This window comes from Plectropomus leopardus, chromosome 4 (genome assembly GCF_008729295.1).
Source record: "Plectropomus leopardus isolate mb chromosome 4, YSFRI_Pleo_2.0, whole genome shotgun sequence".
NCBI lineage: Eukaryota > Metazoa > Chordata > Actinopteri > Perciformes > Serranidae > Plectropomus > Plectropomus leopardus.
In genome coordinates, this window is record NC_056466.1 from 8,817,246 (window position 1) to 8,840,395 (window position 23,150).

At 39.3% G+C, this 23,150-nt stretch overlaps 2 protein-coding genes and 1 non-coding gene across 4 annotated transcripts; 2 read left to right on the forward strand and 1 right to left on the reverse strand.

The window, feature by feature from the left end:
• Positions 1-201: 201 nt before the first annotated feature.
• tmem132a (transmembrane protein 132A) lies at positions 202-10,571 on the forward strand. The gene is made up of 14 exons (XM_042484315.1): positions 202-331; positions 1,168-1,256; positions 2,447-2,673; positions 2,776-2,988; positions 3,105-3,310; positions 4,460-4,600; positions 4,711-4,971; positions 5,062-5,214; positions 5,834-6,029; positions 6,130-6,273; positions 6,431-6,633; positions 7,262-7,481; positions 7,569-7,760; positions 9,384-10,571. The coding sequence occupies exons 2-14, from the start codon at positions 1,178-1,180 to the stop codon at positions 10,341-10,343; spliced, it is 3,195 nt and encodes a 1,064-aa protein (XP_042340249.1). The 5' UTR covers positions 202-331; positions 1,168-1,177; the 3' UTR covers positions 10,344-10,571.
• Positions 8,303-8,374, reverse strand: trnaq-uug. The gene has a single exon. It is a non-coding gene; the product is annotated as a tRNA-Gln (tRNA).
• Positions 10,572-12,983: 2,412 nt separating the features above from the next.
• LOC121941521 (zinc finger protein 239-like) lies at positions 12,984-18,176 on the forward strand. Of its 2 annotated transcripts, XM_042484329.1 has the most exons (4): positions 12,984-13,050; positions 14,382-14,425; positions 15,322-15,385; positions 16,219-18,176. In XM_042484329.1, exons 3-4 carry the CDS (start codon positions 15,368-15,370, stop codon positions 17,335-17,337), a joined length of 1,137 nt encoding a protein of 378 aa, XP_042340263.1. In that variant the 5' UTR covers positions 12,984-13,050; positions 14,382-14,425; positions 15,322-15,367; the 3' UTR covers positions 17,338-18,176. The 2 variants fall into 2 exon arrangements, with proteins under 2 accessions (XP_042340263.1, XP_042340262.1); XM_042484328.1 differs by lacking the exon at positions 14,382-14,425 and having other exon boundaries at positions 12,986-13,050.
• The last annotated feature ends 4,974 nt before the right edge of the window (positions 18,177-23,150 follow it).

A 23,150-nucleotide genomic window follows, 5' to 3' on the forward strand; every position in this document is an offset into this window, starting at 1 on the left:
AGAAGGGGAGGGGCAAGGGACATAACAGAGAGCGTGATGTTGAGAGGATTATTTACCGTTTAAACGAATAAATCTGTATTGTATGAATCCGGCACAGTGAGGGAGGGAAGAGAGAGTCAGAAAGAGATTGGAGGTTCGCAGCAGCAGCAGAACAGTAAAGAAGAGCCAGAGGGACAAAATTTTTAATAGTTCATTTTTGTTGCAAAGTTTTTTGTTTTTTTTATTCTTGTTAGAAGCATTGGTGTGATTCTGAGTGAGGACAGAGGGAGCAACCTGCTTAAAAATGCCTCGATGGAAAGATGTAATCTGGAGCTGAAACAGACTGATACAGGTGGGTAAAACGACAGGACTGTGTGAGTGTGTGTGTGTGTGTGTGTGTGTGTGTGTTCTTGTACTTGTTACATAGTAAGGACCATGTCATTTTAATCACAGAGTAAGGACACTTAGGCCGGTTGAGGATTTAGACTGGGTTTTATGTTAGGGTAAGGGTTAGGGTTGGGCATTCAGCTGTGTTGATTAAGGTTAGTTAAGGAGCTAGGGAATGCATAAAGATAGATGTACAAGATACACGAGTGTGTGTGTGTGTGTGTGTGTGTGTGTGTGTGTGTGTGTGTGTGTGTTTAAATACTGTATTGTATAATCTATTCATGGCTTGCATTGACCTCTGGGAACATGTGCACAACACACACATTTTATATATATAGCTGTACGTTCTGCAGTCTGATCTTTGATGTTGTGCAAAACACACAGTGTTTGAATTTAACCCACTTTGACCCAGCTGAGGTTTATGAGTGTGTGTGTGTGTGTGTGTTTACAGGAGACTTTGACTTGTAAAATATGATTTGCTGGTTTAGTGTCCTTGTGTCTAAGGTGGTTTAGTGTGAAATTAATACAGTTTTTTTTTAGACTCTTTACTCTTTACTCTCAAAATACCGATGCTGGATCATCTCTTTGTAGGGCCATTCGCTCAGTGAGCAAAATAGAGCATTTGATTTTGTTTGTTTGTTTGTTTTTTATTGGCCTCTGTTTGAAAATTATAAGTAATATTAGTTGTAACCACAACTTTCTCAATTAGTAAGATGGTAAGCGTTTCCTACACTGACACTGCAGCAGGATGTTAATACTGAATGCATTATAATTTTGACTTTGTTTGCTGTGTTTCATCAGGTCTGTAGTGATGGCAGATGTCAGCTGGGCCGGCATGTGGTGGAGTAGAAGAGTGAGCACCCTGCTGTTCTTTTGGATTTTCATAGTAGGTGAGTCTTTACAATGTGAATTGGATTTTTTGTTTTGTCTGAGGTAGAGAGTGTCTCAGTAGGGTTGACTTTTACAGAGGTCAACTTATTATGTATCTGTTAAAAATTGTTCATGTTCATTTCAACTTTCGCACTGCTTACATGTGTTGTTGTTGTTGTTGTTGTTGTTGTATCTCACCTGTCCAAACTTGTTAATTTCCGTTCTCCACTTGTCCACCAGATGCCATCAAACTTATTCTCCTGTCTCAGTCATCTCACTTTTGCATGAAACCATTGTTGGTTTGCTTTTTGTATTTTCTTTTGTTTGTTTTTACAAAAAGACAATTAAAATACTCTGCTTTATATAATAAGTACTGCCAGATATTGTTTTCAGGTACATAGTGTACTTGTAATATTGATGATATTGATGTCGATTATTACAGTGATAGTAGCAATACATATTGTAATTGATGTTTACATTGGTGATGAGAGGGTGACAGTAACAGTACATATTACACTTGTGAGCTGTACTGCAGCATCAGTCTTCATTGTGCCGGTCCTGATGCTGCATTATTGACTTTCATGACCTGTTGATTGTGATGTATACCACATTGGAAATGGTTACATTATCAGGAGATGTTTGTCATATTTAATACCCTCTGAATTATTAAAGGCCCTATGGAGTTATGGTGGACACTTATTAATCTGCTCCTATGGGTCTTGAATGTGCATAGATGCAAGTCACCCTGTGTACAGCCTAATGTCAACTGTTGTATGTTTTTATGTCATATTATATGTGCTTATATGTGTGTTTTTTCTGTATTTTTACACTTGCTGCAACACAAATTGCCCTCTGGGACAAATAATGAAACTGAATTGAAGCAAATAAGAAAACAAATAAGAATATTGAATTACCAGGTTAAATTTTCTTAAAAGCACATCTTCTCCTTTGATGTAATGTAATTTCTATTTTCCTTGAGGAAAGTGTTGTCTAAAGAAACTTTCAAAATCGGTCAAAGGGTTTCTGAGATACAAACATTTTCTTTACATACTAGATTTTGCCTTTTGCAATACTGTGTTTCCATCTTTGAATGTGAAAACAAGCCTCATTGTCAAGCAAGGTTTATTTTTTCTTGACTTCCAAATGTGTTTCAATATCTCACACTTTGTTTTTCACTTTCTCGCTACCCTTTCTTTTCTTTTTCTCTCAGTCCCTCCATCCCTCCTGCAGCTCCCTCTCCCTCTCTCCCTGCCGGTCCACATGTCAGTTGTCCCTCCATCCTGGCACTTCCTCCCTCTGTCTCAGGCAGAGCTGGGCCCTCTTTTCTCCAACTCCAGTCCCTTCTCCTTCTCCCAGAGCTTGTTCATGGTGCCCCTCCCCGGCCGACCCCTAAGACCAGGCCTCCAGGCTTCATTTGGCCCTTACTCAGTTACACAGGTAAAAGTCAAAGGACAAATATCTATATAAACTAAAGCTAAATTAAAATTCTACACAATCTGCTAAAGCTAACTGGCTACATACCTCTTTGTCTTTTCACAGCTCATATCAGAGCCTGTCCTCCCTCACTCTCCCCTTCTGTCCGCCTCCCTCCTCTCAGAGCATGTGGAGAGAGAGCGCGATAAGGACGGACAGAAGAGGTTTAGGGTGAGGATACTGTTCCACAAGCGGGGCGACACCAACACCCGAGGGACCTGCATCACCCTGCATGCCTTCAAGGAGACAGAGGAGCACAAGGCCTCGTGTATCACACAGGTGAGGACCAGATTCTACCTCAACCAAAGTGTTTTCTCTCTGTCCTTCTCATTCATTACACAATTACCCTTTCAGTCCTTTTATGCGTCCATCTATCTGTCCGTCTTGTTTCCCAGCCTCCTCTAGGGCTGTGCGTGGTAACTCTGACCTTGCCCAATGACTGGTTTGAGGATCAACACGCCAACCAGTTGAATCAGGATTTAGACAACGGGCACAATAACATCCAGCCTCGTCGTCGGGTGCAGAAGCGGGAACGGCAGCGGAGGGGATATCAGCAAGGCAACCTTGTCAACCACCAGCGTATAACTTCCCCGTCACTGAGGTGAAGTCTTAAAGTTTATCATTTTTTCTTTCAGTAGTTTACTCATTCATTTCAGTCAGCCAACACAATGGATTATGTGAATGTAGTGTATGTACAGAATTAACATTTGGTTTCTTGACTCTGACCTTGTGACTGTCCACAAGACAACGTCAAGCTCAAATCAGGGTGACACAATGATAACCTTTCTTGTAGGGCAAGGTAGGCTCTGAGCCTACAGGTGGATGCTGGATGAAGAGACAGGCTTTCAAACGCTCTATGAACAGCAGCACTAACATCAAGTGATTTCATCACTGACAGCATAGCTTTCAGTGTGGTAGCCGGGATGCAGCAAGACAGTGACAGAGTACCGATGATGTGACAGCGCTTATGTGCACTGCCATCATTAAAGGAGCAGTATGTAAGATTTAGGTGGATTTAGTGGTATCTAGCAGTGAGGATTACAGATTTTCGACATGCAACATGGACGAGAACAAATTAGTGATAATGTTTTCATCTACTGAGGCTTCAAAGAGTTAAATTCTTCTTTTGATTCTAAAATTTTGTGAATGAAACATGCTCAACAAATTAAGCAGACCAGCAGCCTTATTTAGTAATGTAGGGAAACTGATTATGCTGATGATCATATCTCGTAAACGTGCATCGACTAATGTACATGTTATCAGATAGAAATGAGCGACGTACAACACGTTTTTGAAGTTAAGAGGGTTTGCTAAGTCCAACTTTGAACAATCATGCATGCAGGCAAATATCACAGTAAGAGTGTGGATTTGAAATAAGGATATGAAACTGTTGCATGGAGCCCGTCATTTTTAGGCAGATCAGTTATTAGGAAAGCATTTATGAATATTTAATATGTTGCTGTTGCTAGGTTTAACCATCCTTCTGCAGCCATTATATACTTTTTATTCCTTTTTTTCTCTTAATATATGATCACTGTGCTTTTGTTGCTTTTTATTTTATTGCTGTTTTACTCTTTCTTGTTTTTTTTCTGTTGCTTTTCTGAAAAGAACTTTGTAACCTTGTTTGTAAAATTAGTTTACAAAATAAAATTCTGAGTGACTTTAAAATGTCTTTAAAGGTCTTATTATTATTATTATTATTATGGTTATTTTTATTATTATTATTATTATTGTTATTATTATTATTCAGATACCATCCAGGCACTGAAGGAGACAAACCGGGGGATGTCCCGTGGTTCCTCAGATACCGACGGGTTCCCATGAGAAACCAGATTCAGCTTTACTACTCCTTCTCCGACACAGTGGCCGACCTAAAGCTGACACCGCCACGGTATGTTACAGAGAATGTGGGATTTAGAGAGATTTTTTTTTGTTTTTTATGCATTGATTTCTGTCTATCACTCTCCAACATCTGTCAATGTCCTTGTTTCATCCTTTCAGGTGTGTTGAGGACAGAGCCGATCAGTCCCAGAGGCAGCTCATTCATATCAAAGCAGTGACGCTGAAAGAGGAGCAGACAGAAAGAGAGCAGAGCAGGACCAAAGAAGAAGAAACCTGTTTGAACGGGCAGGAAGAGAAGGAGCTTAGCTTGGACTCCCAGGTCATAATTCGCTATCACAGGGGCCCGACCCTGATAGGACAGCCTATCAAAGTGTCTATAAACCTGAGAGCCAACTTCACTGCTGAGTTTGTTGTCATAAGGTAAACATAAAATGACTTCAGTACGACGCTACAGTCTGTATCATTAAACGTCAGCACATTCTCACATTGAAAATGTGTCTGTGTCTTCAGGCTGAAGGTGAAGAAAGGCTTGGTGTCAATGGTGGCCCAGAGGACTCTGACCTCTGACCTTTGGTCAGTGACCCTGGAGAAAAGCCAAGGCACCAAACACGACGTGGTGTCCATCGTCTGTCACAAACACAGCTCACTCAAATACATACACAAGTAGGTCTAAAGTTTGATTTCACCCTAATTCTGTGACTTAAAATGTGAAAAAAAAAAACATTTTTGTACTTATTCTGAGAAAGACAATATACCTGCTAAGCTGTTTACATGGCTAATGAGAATAAATATTTCACCAATACTCCCCTTTACATGTAGCTGTGCATACTCTGATTAACGTGCCCCAACATGTCGTGTATCAAGTCAAAACCTGGAAAAGTGGACCAGGAATGGTTGGATCCACTTGTTTCATTTTGCTTCTTTGCACCAAAATGGGATTTTTTTAGTTTCTGACAGGTGGCGAAATTGTTCAATCATCCATTTTCCTTCATCCACCTTCCCAAAAAGCTCAGCATTGCAATATTTAGGAAATTCCTTTAAAAAATGTTTATATCCAGGTTTTCCGTCATGTTTAAAAGTGGGTGTGTTTCTCCTTGATTTGAAATCTCACAACTGCTGTCAAAGATCAAATCATCAATATTCCCTGCAAAAAACATTTTAAGACTTTTACAGCTCTGATTTATAAACTATAGAAATTCACATAAAAATGTATTAAGGTCAATATACATGGTATTATATACACATACTAGCTGCATACACTCTGATGTCTGTTGGACTGCAGTCCCACTTCACTCCAGCAGGTATTGTGTCTGTCGGTCGACGGTCTGAGACAGAGCTTCGGTGTTGCCATGACGGTGTCTGCCAGCTGGTGGGTGGAGTACTCGGGGCGTAGTAACCACCTGTCACCACACGGAGCAGCAGTGAGCACCTTCTCGTTTGCTGATCGACATATTTTTGGCATCGCTCCCATTACAGAGGTATTTTATCCACTCACTCACACATTTAATCCCAATCATAATATTTATAATCCACCCTCTCAGATCTGTAAACATATTTTTTCTAATTCTCTATCCACAGAGTAACACCATCATCAACACAGCCATACTGACCAACCAGCCAGTGTCACTTCCTGTCATTGTGTTGGCTATAAACCACGACGGGAAGGTGTCAGATGTCACCTCTGCAGTCACATGCCACTCTACCAACGAGAATACTGTCAAGGTGCGAAATAATCAAACACAAAATCTATCTGTCAAAAGATCTGTCTCATATTAGACAAAATACAGGTATGCTCGGTAATTGTAATCAGTGTTAATTGTAATCAGTGTAAATGGAGTTTTCGCCTCTTGCTGTCTGCCTGTCTCCATGGTAACCACAGGTGTCCAGCGACTGCTCAACCCTCTTTGTGGACGGCAGTGAGTCAGGTTTGGGTGACACCTGTGCAGTGGTGGAGTTTCAACTGGGTGTGCTCAGTGGCTCTGTGTGTGTGGAGGTGTGGGCTCCTTCAGTGCCCCTGCGAGTGTCCTTGGCAGACCCCGTTCTCAATGTCATCGATGGCTGGAACCGATTCACAAAGAAAGGGTAAGTGACAGTCCCAATTTGTTGTCTCTGTGGTTTGTTTAGCCTCTTAAAAGGCTATTTTCAATGTATACATTAAGAGATCCACTGGAGACTCGGACATTACCGGAAAGTCCTCTTTGAAGGGACACACTTTGGCCTGGCATCTTATTCTTCTTAACTGGAAATCAAACAGGCCCCATCCTCTATTCGGTGGGTCCAGGCAGTGATGCTGATGTTAGAGTTAGAAAAGATTTGGGCCTGTCACTGTCTATGTAATATTCAAAGTCAATTTTGGAAGGTTTACACCTTGTACCTAAACAAATATCTTGAACATGTTAAAAAGGAAATAGAGAAATTATTATTCAAAAACATACAGACAAAAAGGTAATATTTACAGGCAATAAAAAACTCAATAAAAAGAGGTTTAAAAAAAAAAGAAAGAAAAGTAAAACTGCTCCATGGTGCCACTAAGAGTCAGAAACCACACGTTTCACAAACTTTTAAGGCCTCTTGAGGTCTAGAGCTTTGGTATTTTTACTATGCATAGCTTTTGATAAACGTGCAGATGGATTGATGACACAAGCATGGTCCTGTGCATCTGTGTATGTGTAAAAGCCTTCAGTTCTTCATGTGTGTTCTGTGTTTTCAGGTGCGTGCCAGTGTATCAACGCTCCTCAATCCAGGTCCTGACTCAGTTCACTGCTAAGGACTCTCAGAGCAGAACCACTCACCTCCTGGGCTCATCTGACTGGTTTGTGGATGTGACGGAGCTGGTTCGTAACTGGCTGAGGGTAGAGGACTCTCACGTGGCTATGCTTGGCACCCGCAATGACCTGATTGGTTTGCGACCAGGAAAGACATCACTCTATGTAGGTGATAGTTGAAAAACAATTCAGTTGGTCATCTTCACTCACATAGCCTCATCATCATCATCATCATGTTGCTTTCTCTCTCAGGTTGTCTCTGAGCAGTGGGATGGTGCATTGGGCAGATGTGACGTCACTGTGAGCTCTGACCCTGTAACTCCAGGGGACTTGTCCGTGCAGGTGGTCAGTGGCCTCGGCATGTCACTCAAAGCTAGCCCCACCCACCCCTCCATCGTCACAACAACAGTCACGGCCTACAACATCCTGTACAACCATCACCAGGTGAGTGAAACGCACTTTATGATATGGGAACAGAAAATCCCATATAGTGAAGACACTCTGAGTTCTTAAATAAAGTAGGTATTCAAATTGAAGCAGTGCGTTATGGTCGGCACAAGGCAAGCTGCTAATTGGGGGGTCAAATTACCTTCACTACAATTGCTCACATGGTAAATTAAGAATGATGCACTCTATATTTTCACAGCACTAATTTAAATTGACAAAATGAATCCTAATAACTTAAGTGTTAAAGGGACAGTTCACTCCCAAAAATACTTATTTGCCTTGTACCTGTGGTGCTATTTATTACTCTAGATTGCTCTGGTGTCAGTTGCAGTGTTGTGTTAGAGATATCAGCCAAAGAGATGTCGGCCTTCTCACAAATATTAATGTACCTCGATGCACTCATGCTCAAAGCACCCAAAAATGATAATTTAGAAAAATCAATAGCAATGTCTCCATCCAGAAAACATGACCTGATTACTCAGGATAATCCACAGACCTTGTTGTGAACAATTTCATGATGGATTCTTGTTTTTGAATTGAGGTCCCACCGAGATTTGAACTCGGATCACTGGATTCAAAGTCCAGAGTGCTAACCATTACACCATGGAACCACAGTGAATATGATCAATGTCTTCCTTACCACACCAGCTAAATCATTTCACAGTGGGAAGTGTGCATCTACTCATGGACAAGAGGCTCTTGCTCATGAGAACATGTGATGTAAACACTATTTGCGTCCTTATCGGCTGATTAGCACTCTGGACTTTGAAGTCAGTGATCTGAGTTCAAGTCTCAGTGGAACCTTAATTTTAGTATGAATTAAGTTCTGTGTAAACAGGTCATGATTTTTTGGAAACAGACAGTGCTGTTGAGTTTTTCAAACATGTTTTTTGGGCTCTTTGAGCACCACAAGCTGAGTGCTATTTAGTTAAATAATAGTGGAGAGAAGGCAGACATCTCTATGGCCGATACCTCCAACACTCTGCAACTGACACCAAAACAATCTGATAAATAGAGGAAAAATTTTACTTTTGATGTTGGGGTGAACTGTTCATTTAACCTAGCCTAAGTTTTTTCATGTATAGTGAATGTTTCGGCATCAGTGTCATGAATTAGCACAGAATTCAGGGCAGACTGAATTTTGATAAATTGGGTGGTAATTTGACCTTTCCTCTAGCGGACTCCCCTGGCCAAAAAAGGCGTTGGTTCACACAAAACATGACATGACTGAGTATGACATTTTGCACTCTGGGAAACACTGATCGCCATTTTTCACCATTTCCCACCATTTTCAGACATTTTATAAACAAATAATTAATAGGTTTTTCGAGAAATAATTGGCAGAATAATTGACAACGATAACTATCATTAGTTTCAGCCCTAAAATCAAAATTCCAACAGACACAGATGAGACAACATGGAAGTTTCTTCTAAAATATAATCAGATATGCTGAATCAAAACAAAAAAAACCCCAGTTAATTAAGCTGTGATTCTCCCTGAAGTTGAGTTGAATTAAAGCAACTACTGTGAATTAAAAGTTGGTTAATACCTGAATACATCTGGCTGTTATTTATTTATTTACTTATTTAAAGTAACAGTCTCCTGTTGTGTCTCCCCAGGAGGCCTCCATCAGCGTCTGGCTCCAGTTCAGTGACGACACCGCCTCCCTCCTCTCCTCCTTCAGCGATCTTCCCTTTCTACTGCGTCTCTCCTCACTGGCTGAGACCGTGGTTGTGGTGACGCCCGGCCCTAGCCAGCGCATCTTTGCCCAGGGCGATGGAGGTGGGCCTTTACTGCTCGCAGAACTTCTGGTTTCAACCTGCACTGATCAGCCGGTAACCTCCAACTCTATCAGTGAAGATGACAGGGATTGGACTGACACCGGAGGAGAAGGAGGAGGCGGGACCAGAAGGCTGGCGAGAGGATCTGGTTGGATAAGAGTCAACCTGGATCTGGGCTTCCTGCAGCCAGTAGGGGACGAGGATGAGGAAGGTGAAAAGTTTGACTTTGACTTTTCAGACACGCTGGTTGAGTCGGACAGTGACGTCTATGCATCAAACTTTGATGAGGATGAAAGTGAGAATGTGAGCAGCGAATACTTCGACAAAATCAGTGGGAAGCGAAACTGGAACGAGGTGGGCAATGGAGGGATGGTCAGTCAGAACAACCTGGAAAGAGCCGTGCTGATGCCAAGCCAGGAGGAGGGCGCTGTGTACTTCTCCCCGAGTCAGGAGAAAGAAGGAGAGAGGAGAGAGGAGGAGGAGGAGGAAGGACAGGGAGCTCGAGAGCTGGAGCTGGGTGTTGGAGCTGTCCTGTCTCTGCTCGGTCTCTCTGCTGTCCTCTTCCTGGCAAACTGTCTGCCCTGCGCCCTGCGAGACAGACGGACAAAGATGGAAGATGAGATGGATGGAGAACTAGAGGGAGGTTCAAATGGAGAAGAGGAAGAAGTGAGAAAGAAAAATGAGGAAGAGGACAGAAAGGCAGACCAGAGGAAGAGGGCAGAAGATGAAAACAACGTAAAGCAGCAGCATGCGGCGAACATTAAAGAGGATGTTAAACAAATAGAGATCATCTGCTGAGACATTCGAGTCTGATCTGAACTTCAGCGCAAATCTGAGCTTACGAGGAACATGACGTGACGTCACTTTAATAGGATGATAATCACCCTAGTACAATATAACACTACCAGACAAACCACAGCATCACTCTTATAGACAGTTTGTGATCGCTCTGCTCAATATTTATTTGTTACCCGCAATGATATCACTTTTATTTTGGAAATTTGCTGGGAAAGTTTGCTGCAAATGATGCAACAATATGTGATGTTTCTACTATGAGTTGCACTTTAACCTGTATACTTTATTCCATATCCTGGGATGTTTGTCCCAGTGAGAAAAACCTTTTTTTTGTTCTGTTTGCACATTTGACACATCTTTTAAATCTTGGTGGCAGTGATCAGCATCCAATTTAATCAAATTTCTCAGACCAAAATCAGCTCTTAACTAGCTTATTCTTAAGAAACTACTTCATGAATTGTTTGAGAATCAAAACTTTGAGACCATTTTTTAACAGTATTTCACAGCAGCCTTTTAGCACTGGCACCTGCTTAAGTCTGTGAGAAGTCAAGAGGTTGTTATTTGTAGTGGAAGCCACTGGCACCAAAACACAAACTGTCCAAAAAGCTGGAAATCTGTAGTTCACTGTCATATTTGGGTGAAATTACAGGGTAAATAAAACCATGAATTGTCCTCTGCAAAAACCCACCAACACAATCATCAAACTGTTGGCATTATATGTTTCTGCAAACCATTGATACCATTTGCTCGTTATTATGTAGCAGATAAGTTAAAACTTTATGTTTCAATAACACTGGGATTAATGTATGGTTATGTTAAGGCACAAAAACCATTTGACTTAAAATACATTATTTTTGGGCCACAGTCAGGACTGGAAAAGCAGAGATTTCTCAGTAAAACAAAACAAACAAAAATAAATAAATAAATAAAAAGAAACACCCCAAAAAGCTGTTTCGCCCTATAGGCGTCGCCATGCCCTCCACCTCCTGATGACAAAGTCAGCTCATATACTGCATCACATTGGAAATGTTAACATGATATGAAAAATGTGATGTAATGTAACATATTTGTGGTTTGCAGAAATGGAAAATGCTAACATTTTACTCTTGCAACTGGGCTGAGCCCACGCAATCCCACAATTATAGGTATCCTCTTAAAGCAGAAAAAGCAGTTAAAAGCAACCATAACCCAAACAGAACTAATTGATTACTAAAAAAATATCAAGTGCATATTTAATAGCTTAGTCACTGGAAGTTTAGTTCAGAAAGATTTGTATTCGATATATAAAGGGGTTTTTGTATAAGTGAAGTACTGTCTAGTAGTTTTTGTGTACCTGTGGAAGTGCAGACTGCTGGGTCTGGAGAACTGAACTGGCCGTCTCAGGAGCGTGTTGCTTCTGTATGGTACCCAGAGATCGTAGATAGAGACCCATGATCTTCTACAATGTACTGATAACATTGTGTAAACTTTTCTTATTTTGGATAGTTAGTGGATGGTACCAACATATCACAGAGGAGGGATAATACTGTCCTTGAAGCCACTGTATAATACTAACATGATGTTGAGACTCCCAAAAAAGGGCTGGCACTACTGGTGCTTTGTAACCATTTTATCTTATTATGTTATCGAACTATACCTAAGTAGTTAGACTTTTTCCACCACCACTAATAGCTGCCCATTGTAGTTTTGCACTGTTCCCTGGAGAAAATAAAATATCCTCCTACTCCAGTTCACATTCTGCTGCAGACTCCACCTGTCACACCAGTCTACAATGAAACACCTTGTTTTCCCTCAAGATCAACACAGAGAAGTGTTTTCTAATCCGACGCCTCCGTCAGCAGGACAACATCATCTGTCTATCTGCAAAACTGTTCCAATCACCAGTGGAAAATAAATCTGTTTTATGATTTAACTATATGTTTGTTGTATGACTGTTGCTTCCACATGGACTTTTATTCCCAAGCCCATTCAGTGCAGACGATGTTGAAAATTTGGATCATTATTAAGTTGTAAAGAAATACCTCATTTTTCTTCAATGTAATATACACTCCATTTTGTCATAATTCTCAAAGTTATGACTGCTTGTTTTCTTTATTACCAGCTTTTACTTTTTTAACTTTCAATACATAAGTACATTTAACATCATAAAATCACTTTTGATACTTGAGTACAGATACAGATACTTGAAGATTATTACTCAAATAGTATTCTAACAGGTGATTTTAACTTCTACCAAAGTTATTTTCTGAACCTCTGGACAAGAAGAGGAAGGAGAGCTCCAGGCAGAAATGTCGAGAAGTGGGCTCAACTGGGAAAAAATCTGGAAAAAAAACTGGGAACAACCGATTAAAATGGAAGACATTTGTCAAAGGCCTATTCTCCTTAGAGGAGCAAAGGGCACTTAAGTCAAGTAGACTAAGTAAAGTCATTGTCTGATGAGAAATCTGTACTTTTACTCAAGTATGGCTTCATCCACCACTGCTTTCAGGTATATTATTATTATTATTTTAATTATTATTATTAATATTTCGGCGGGTTTTATTAACAGTGCCTTGTTTTACTCCAAGTCAGCAGGTGGCGCTAATGCGCGACGAAAATGTTTGCAAACCGCCATTAAACATCCGAGGAAAAAGCAGCAGCAGCAGCAGCAGTTGTAGCAGCAGGAGAGGAGGCAACAAATACCAGCAAAGACACTCCGAGGGAGAAACAGGTGTGTATTTCACACTGCTTTCTTAATTTGTCTGTGGTTAGTGGTTATTGGCAGCACGCTCGTTTAGGGAAACAGTCTAACCGTGTAGATGAAGCGTCTTTTTGTCCGGCTCCTCGATGCTAACTGGGGTTAGCTTGGGTATGTTATGCTAGGCCGCTAACATGAGTTAGCTCTGTGTAGATCCTGGTTTTTGGTACCAAATACGTGGATAAACTTCAGATTTAGCCTTGTAAAGACTTGTTGACGTTGAAGAGCAACCTTATTTGAGCGTTGTGTCGCGTGCTGAAATGGATGCAACGGTACGGTTGTGCAGAGAAAGAGGCGATGATTGTTGTTAGATGTGTCCTCAGATGGGATGCGGCACATGTTCATTCAGTGACTGCTTTTTAGTTTAGATTGAATCATTGTGGTTGTGTGATGGATTGTATTTAAAGCGTGTTATTAAGAGGGATTCATTTGCACAAACTATTAGCAAATATACACATGCATAGATAAATTTATTCATAAATTTCTTCATAAATTTACAAATGCAACACGAATATGGCTTAGTGTAGTTGTACACAAATTAAAACTGCATAAAATCCAGTTGAATATAACAAAAAAAATGTGTCAGGAAAGATCAAGAAGCCAGAGGTTCATGCAAATGCCCCCTTCCCCTCAACTTGAACAACTAATAACAAAAGCGAAAAATAAAACAAATAATTGGCATTTTTCAGTAAAAACAACAAATGATAAACAACAACAGAGCAGAAAAAGTAACCAGTCAGTAAACTTTAATCCAACAAAAATAAGAAAGTACTAACAACAAAATACAAAGGTCAAAAGGAATATTTACACACATTCAGAAATAATTAAACATGAATTAAATGTAATGATACATTTCTTCCATATCTGTACACCACGATATGTGAGGCAATACTGACCATGTTTTGTTTTTTTAAAATGGAAGGTGAAGCTGATCAACCCGTCTAGTATTATAGGAATGAATCTGTGAATTAAATATAAAGACACTGCTAAATAATTATGGTGTAGAAGACAGTAACACCATGTACATATAATTAGTGCATTTGTACAAGTACAGACACCCCTCTTCTCATGGATTTAAAAATAATAACAATAAAAACGACAGTAGAAACAAAAAAAGCAACAACAAAACAAAAACAAATTGTGCACAACCCACCCAACCTAATACTAACGCAAAGGATCCTTCATTCAGCAAATTCATCAAATGTCATTGCATTGTTGTTTTCACCAAATATTGAATAAAAAGATGCCAAATATCATCAAATAATTTCACCTGCTCATTTTTTATTATATCTTATCCTCTCCAGCTCAAGAGTACTGACAAGATCATCAAGCCACATTTCAACAGCAGGTATGCTGCTACCCTTCCACGGTGTTTGCAAGCATTTCTTGGCTGTCATGAGAAAGTAGTTGATGAGTCGTCTTTGAGTCAATGTGAAGTTGTCTGATGTCATAGTTCGTGGCTCAGGCTCAATTCTTGAATCAAGAATTGCTGAAATTATATAGAAAATGTTGCATCAGTATGTCTGAATCTTCAGACAGTATTTAACAGTGTATGTGGCTTTCTTAGACTGACACTTGTAGCTCAGAAAGCTTAGTTTATCTCGTCTGTTACTAAGTGACACTTTCTGAGTCACTTTCTGTGATTTCCTCTCGATATTTTTTTAAATAACTGAACCACAAAAACACCATCAATAAGAAAATTCTGGAAATTGGTCAAGATCTGAATGAGCAGGTAAGACTCTGCCATGGAAATCTCACCATATTCCTCCTGCAAGTAGAATTTCCCTTCTCATAGCAATCTGTTGGATATGTATCTGGAAATGGTCTTAAATGTTTGAGCTGAAACAACTGATTCTTGTTGACAGTAAATCGGAAGTACGGGGCCAACGTTATCAGAAATGACAAAAAGAGTCATGCTGAAAGTTAAAATAGGACTGTAAATATTCAGTTATTTTGTAATTATGACAGACACAATTGGCCTTTTAGGAATGACAATATATTTTAGCTAACAGTTTTAACTACAATTTAAAATTTTAAGCCCTACTTCAGGAAGGTAGGATTTATTACACAACTGTTTTTTTTTTTATTAGACTTAGTTTTAGCAAGGTGTACCTAAAAAAACTGCCAACTGTGTGTGTACCTTCAGTGTTGGGGTCAGCAGCAATGATTCATTATTATTTTGTCAGTATTATCGATGTTTTAATGTGTTCTTAGTCTGAGTCTTTCTTTATTTTATGATTTCAGAAGCAAAGCATTTCAAGGACTTCACCTTCACCATTGAGCCAGTGAAATGAGTTCTTCAGAAAAGGTGAGATAAAATGGAAATCAGCATCTGGTATTGTTACATGCCCACAGACACCACAGACTAAAGTGTGGCCGCCGCATTGGCCCTGACTCACAGCTGGCTATTTGGTCTCATATTTGGTTACCTGTGCAGATTACTGAAATGTCAGTGCATCAGTTTGGGTTCTCTCTAAAGCATCATCTCAACCTGCATAACAATAGAGTCACACTAATACCTTCATTCAACACATACCCAAGTGAAATTTGACCTGATATGCATGCATGCATGCATGCATGCATGCATGTATGTATGTATGTATGTATGTATGTATGTATGTGTTATGTATCTATCTATTGAGCTAAAAATATAGATAGATAGATAGATAGATAGATAGATAGATAATGCTTTTGCATAATACTGCTTTAAATGTCATACAACTGTTTGGAAGCTATTGCAATAACTTGATGTGTCTGAAATAAAAGCTTGTGTTAAATAAAGGCCTAGTTCCTTCCGTAATTGTTGGAATAAGGTATTTATGTGGAGATCCACAACATGTTCATTATTTAATAGTTGTGCATGTAAAGTGTCCAACTCAATTATCAGAATAAATGTTGGCATCGTACGCTTCTCCAAACCTCGGATAGGTTAAATTAATATGTATGTAGCAGATCTGTTTAACTGTGTTAGAAATGTTGATTTTATATGTATGAAATACAAATGTAACATATATGTGGTTTACAGAAACATACAATCTCAACATCTTATTCTGGTGTCTGGTCTGGAAATGCCATAGTACTACCCTCAGTGATTTAATCAAGTCCTGCTCTCTGACCTTCTTATCTCTTTTCTTTTTTCAGTTGAAAGAGACGGACACAGGCGGGAGCAGACCGCATCAGTGTCAGACGTGTGAAAAATCATTCAGTCGAATATGTAGTCTAAGAAGACATGAACTCACCCACACTACAGAGGAGCTGTACCACTGTGAGGAATGTGACACTGCTTTCAGTGAAGTAAGTGCATACAAGCTACACCTGCAGACCCACACCGAAGAAATGCCACACTGCTGCGAACAGTGTGGGAGACATTTCAGCGACCAGAGTTCGTACAAAAAGCACCTGCGTGATCACACTGGACCATACCAGTGCGACCAGTGCGAAAAGACTTTCACTTACTTCAGTATTTACAAGATACACATGCGTGTCCACACTAAAGAAAAGCCATACTGTTGTGACCAGTGCCCGAAGAGTTTTAGTTTTTTAAGTTCATACAAGCGACACCAGCTTAGCCACAGCGGAGAGAAGCCATACCAGTGTGACTTCTGTGGAAAGAGTTTCACCCAGTCAGGGCATTTCAGTCTGCATCTGCGTAACCATACTGGAGAGAAACCATATGAGTGTGAGCAATGTGATAAAAGTTTCAGTGATCTAAGTAGTTACAGGATCCACCTTCGTGTCCACTCAGGAGAGAAACCGTACTGCTGTAGTCAGTGCGGGAGGAGTTTCTCTCAGTTAGGTAATTACAAATCACACTTGCGTATCCACACCGGAGAAAAACCTTTCCACTGTGAACTATGCGAGAAAAGCTTCTCTATTTCAAAGACATACAAGCAACACGTGCGTACCCACACTGGAGAGAAACCGTACAAGTGTAAGGAATGTGGGAAAGGCTTCGGTCGACTCAGCAACTACATGCGCCACGTTCGTATCCACACCGGAGAGCAACCATACAGCTGTGACCAGTGCGGTAAATGTTTCAACAGCTCATATAGTTACACTCGACACCTGCGTGTCCACACTGGAGAGAAACCATACTGGTGTTCACATTGTAAGAGGCTGTTTACGAGATCACAGTCCTTGAAGAAACACCGCTGTATTGCAGTAGATGAAGACAGTTTTCCTGTGTGTAAAAATGAAGAAGAGCAACTAATCTGTTCAATAACAGAACCGACAAATGACAACCAACAAAATAATCTATAGTGTGTAGGAGTGGGCGATATGCCCAAATATTCTGTCATGATATGTGTAATCTTATATTACAGTAACAATATATATCACAATAACGTAATTGTTCTGTTGATTTCATTTAGAAATTGTTTAAGAGAATCATACTGTACTTGGTCACATTTTATTTTCTTATAGACTAGAGCCCCTTTTTATAGAAAAAAATCAAATTGATGACTTTATCAAAGATATGGTGAATACCTTTGGAAAAAGTGGGTTGATTCATTTTATTTTTTCTGTTCATTGTGAAAAGCTGTTTTTTCAACACTAACCGTGCTAACAAGTTTGCTGGTCTGCCAATGTCAAATATTTTTTTTAGCAAAACTTGACATTAATATTTGTAAAGGACTGTGTTCACTTTAGAGATGAAACCATTAAGGCCAACGATTATATGTAGGAATCTGGAGCTCAGGTCACAGATAGAACCTGATATCTGAAGTCGGGACTCGTCTGTAAGCACCTGGCCCGGGTCCAGGACTGAGTCCCAGTGTCCCCTGTTAAAGCCGTATGTTGCTTATGTCATCAGTCAGTTGTTGCAGTCTTCATCATGTCAAAACTTCACTCATAACACTAACTAACTGTCTCCATCCTGTACTCATTAAAACATTTCTCTGAGCATCACTGAAGAACAAAAACATGATCAGATTTAAGCAGGAGGAATATGGCTTTGCTTTATTTTAATTCAAAATTTGTTTTAGATATTAACATAAAGAATATGTTGGAAACATGTTATTTAAGTTGTGGTAATGGAAATGTCAGGTATATTTACAAGCCTGCTTCCATAACTGTTGGACGCTGTGTAAAATGTACAGAAAATCAGGATGCAATGATTTTTTCATTTTTCAACATGTATAATGATGACTGTATATGAATAAAAAAAATAAATAAATAAAGTTTATCAGTTTGAACATTAAATATGTTGTCTTTGTACTGTATGTAATTAATATAGGTCAAAAAGGATTTTAAAAAAATCATTGCATTGTTTTATTAATATTTTACTCTCAAATCCCGTCTCATCCTGTCCCATTTTCATTCTTCAAGCTAGGGTCCTCCTTTAGGGTCCTGCGCAGTATCTTAGCTGTTCTTAGGACTGCCCTTTTCTGGACTGAGATATCAGATGTTGTTCTTGGAATCTGCTGGAGCCAAGGTCCCAGTTTGGGGGTTATAGGTGCAAGTGTCCTGATCACCTCTGGTACCACCGCTGCCTCCAATTTCTGCACTTTCTCAAATCCCAATTTTTACGTCTATCACTACTGCCTTCTTCTGCTGTTAATCAACCACTACGATTTGGTTAGCCATCACCAGTTTGTCAGTACCTCATTTGGAGCTTGGGACTTGTAGTCCATACTCAGCACAGATTTTCCTGAACAACATGCCTGCCACTTGGTTATGGCACTCCATGTATGCTGTGCCTGCCTGCATCTTACACCCTGCTGTTATGTGCTGGACTGTCTCAGGGGCATCTTTGCACAGCCTGCACCTGGGTTCCTGCCTGGTGTGGTGAACCCTGGCCTCTATTGCTCTTGTGCCTGTTCTTGTGCTTCCATGATCAGGCGTCTGTGCTGTCTTTCAGACCAGCCTTTTCCAGCCATTGGTGGAATTTCTCCATATCAGCCACTTCTCTATCTGTTGGTGGCAAAAGCTGTGCAGGGGCTTGTCCTGCCATGTCAGCTCCTCACCATCACCAGCTGTTTCATCATCCTGGACAGTGATGCTCACTAGTCCCAGTGGTGCCTGTCTGCAATCTGCCTGTCTGCCGAACTGCTTACCTGCCTGCCTGTCTGCCTGCCCAACTGCCTTCCGAGCTCGAGAACGGCCTGCCTACCTGCCGAACTGTCTGCCTGCTTGCCTGCTGAACTGCCGAACTGTTGCCTTTTTTTCAACATACTATATGCACTTCTTTGAAGTGAAAAAAGTGTCACTATTCTATATGGTATGTCATGACTTTTTTAAAAAATCAAAAACATCAACTTTTTGGGATATTCTATGCAGTTTTCTACATGCCATTCTATGACTTATTTCGACCTCGGAAACGGCACCTTTTTCCGCCGTTTTTTCAACAAACTACACTATTGTGTTATTCTACATGGCCTTTTAATGGCTTTTTTGTCATTAAAAACGTCAACTTTCTCTGCTTTTTTTTTTTACATTCTATGTCGTTTTTCTACATGCTATTCAACAACTTTTTTCAACAGTAGAAATGGAGCCTTTTTTGACATACCATACTAAAGCATTTTTCTAAATGGTATTCCATGACATTTTACCCTAGAAATAGCCATGTTTTCACCTGGTTTGATGACATACTATACTATGGCGTTATTCAAATGCAGCTCAACATTTCCAAAACTAATGAGGTAGTCGTGGACCTTGGGAGAAAGAGGCCCAAACCAGTCCCAGTTGACATCAGCGGTACTGAGATGAAACTCATCTTCAACTGCAGATACCTGGGGATGCAGCTTGACAATAAGCTGGACTGGAGGACCCACATGGTGGCTCTGTATAAAAAAAGGTCAAAGCCGACTGTACTTCTTAAGAAGGCTGAGGTCTCTTAACATCTGCAGACCCCTGCTGTTCACAATCCTCCAATTTTTTGTAGCAAGTGCCCTGTTACTTGGTGTTGTGTCTTAAAAAGGCGAGCTCCATTGGTGGCTCTGACCTTGAGCAGCTGGCAGAGAGGAGAGTGCTCTCAAAACGAAAGAGCATTATGGGAAACCCCACCAACCTCGTCCACTCCCTGCAGCTGTTTCATCAGAGCACCTTCAGACGCAAGCTGATTCCACCAAAATGCAGGACTGAGCACTAAAGGAAGACCTTTTCTGCCTGCTTCTAGAAGACGTTTTAATGCCCCAAAATAACCATTGTTTTTAATTACAGCAGTTTTTTACACTGAAATTTTAGACTACATAGTATTTATTATTATTGGATATTGTTTTAGAATTGAGTTTTTTAGTATTATTTATTTTTTATAGTTTTAACTTTTTTGGTGGACACTTACAAACTTGCTTTTATATTGTTTGGTTGTGTTTTCGAGTAAATGAACCCTTAACAAATGTGATTTCAGGTGAAAGAATTTTTAAAAATATCTAACTATCCTTTGTATATGCCATTCTGTGACTTATTGGACTTTGGAAATGTATACTTTTTTTTTCAACATACCATACTATAGCATTTTTCTGCATGCTAACATCTTTGGCTGTTTTTTCGTCATACTATACTATAGCGGGATTCTGCATGCTATTCCATGAATTTTTTTTTTTACATTTAAGACGTCGACTTTTCAGCTTTTTCTTTCATCAAACTACAGTATGGCAGTTTTCTGCATGCTATTTCATGAAGAATGACAAGTTGCCAAGTTGAAAAAATGGCTTAAAATAACATAGCATAGCGTTGTGAGACACATCATAGTATAGTAAGTTAAAATCAAATTTTGAAAACATCCAAAAAATGGCTGAAAAATGGTTATTATACGTAAAAAAAAAGGCCAAAACTCGCATAGTGTAGTATGGCGGAAAATATCAAATTTTTACATATCGAAAAATAGCAGAAATCTGCTTATTATAGCTCATAGGGTCGCGTCATAGTATAGCATGTTGATAAAGGGGCCGAAAAAGGCCCAAAACATCATAATATAACATGTCAAAAAATGGCCAAAAATCGGATCATATACTATGGCGAACAATGTCAAATTTTCACATATCAAAAAAATGTCAGAAATCCGCTTATTATAACTCATAGGGTCCATCATAGTATAGCATGTTGATAAAAGGACCAAAAGAGGCCAAAAACATCATCATATAGCATGTCAAACAAATGGGCAAACCTGCAGGGTATAGTATTGCGAAATATGTCACATTTGACATATCAAAAAAATGGCTGAAAACCGCTTTCATTAGCTCATACTCGAGCCATAGTATATCATGTTGATTAAAGGGCCAAAAATCGCCAATCGTCAAATATGACCAAAAATGAAAAGAGCTGAAAACAACATGGACTAAGCCTTTTGAGACGTGTTATAGTGTAGCATGGTGAAGAAATGAGGAAAAACCACCAAAAATGTCATATTTTAGCACGTTGAAAACTTGACCAAAAATCGCATAGTATAGCCTTGCCAAAAATGTCAAAATAATGACCAAAAATGAAAAGGGCTGAAAAACAACATAAAATAGCCTTTTCAGATGTGTTATACTTTAGCATTGTGAAGAAACGAGGAAAAAAACACCAAAAATGTCATATTTTTAGCATGTTGAAAATTTGACCAAAAATCGCATAGTATAGCCTTGCCAAAAATGTCAAAATGTGACCAATAATAAAACGGGCTGAAAACAACATAGAATAGCCTTTTTGAGACGTGTTTATAGTGTAGCATGGTGAAGAAAACGAAGAAAAAACACAAAAATGTCATATTTTAGCACGTTGAAAATTTTGACCAAAAAATCGCATAGTAATAGCCTTGCCAAAAAATGTCAAAATGTGACCAAAAATAAAAATGGCTGAAAACAACATAGAATAGCCATTTTGAGACGTGTTATAGTGTAGCATGTGTGAAGAAACGTGGGAACGAAAAAACCACCAAAAATGTCATATTTTAGCACGTTGAAAATTTGACCAAAAATCGCATAGTATATAGCCTATGCCAAAAATTTCAAAATGTGACCAAAAATAAAACGGGCTGAAAACAACATAGAATAGCCTTTTGAGACGTGTTATAGTGTAGCATGGTGAAGAAACGAGGAAAAAAAACACAAAAAATGTCATATTTTAGCACGTTGAAAATTTGACCAAAAATCGCATAGTATAGCCTTGCCAAAAATGTCAAAATATGACCAAAAATAAAACGGGCTGAAAAACAACATAGAATAGCCTTTTGAGACGTGTTATAGTGTAGCATGGTGAAGAAACGACCAAAAACCACCAAAAATGTCATATTTTAGCACGTTGAAAAAATTTGACCAAAAATCGCATAGTATAGCCTTGCCAAAAATGTCAAAATTATGACCAAAAATAAAACGGGCTGAAAACAACATAGAATAGCCTTTTGAGACGTGTTATAGTGTAGCATGGAGAAGAAACGAAAAACACACAAAAATGTCATATTTTAGCACGTTGAAAATTTTTGGACCAAAAATCGCATAGTATAGCCTTGCCAAAAATGTCAAAATGTATCAAAAAAAAACGGGCTGAAAACAACATAGAATAGCCTTTTGAGATGTGTTATAGTGTAGCATGGTGAAGAAACGAGGAAAAAAACCACCAAAAATGTCATATTTTAGCACGTTGAAAATTTTACCAAAAATCGCATAGTATAGCCTTGCCAAAAATGTCAAAATGTGACCAAAAATAAAAACGGGCTGAAAACAACATAAAATAGCTTTTGAGACCGTGTTATAGTGTAGCATGGTGAAGAAACGAGGAAAAAAAACACCAAAAATGTCATATTTTAGCACGTTGAAAATTTTGACCAAAAATCGCATAGTATAGCCTTGCGAAAAAATGTCAAAATGTGACCAAAAAAAAACGGGCTGAAAACAACATAGAATAGCCTTTTGAGACGTGTTATAGTGTAGCATGGTGAAGAAACGATAAAAAAAACACCAAAAATGTCATATTTTAGCACGTTGAAAAATTTGACCAAAAATCGCATAGTATAGCCTCTGCCAAAAATGTCAAAATGTGACCAAAAATAAAACGGGCTGAAAACAACATAGAATAGCCTTTTGAGACGTGTTATAGTGTAGCATGGTGAAGAAACGAGGAAAAAACACACCAAAAATGTCATATTTTAGCACGTT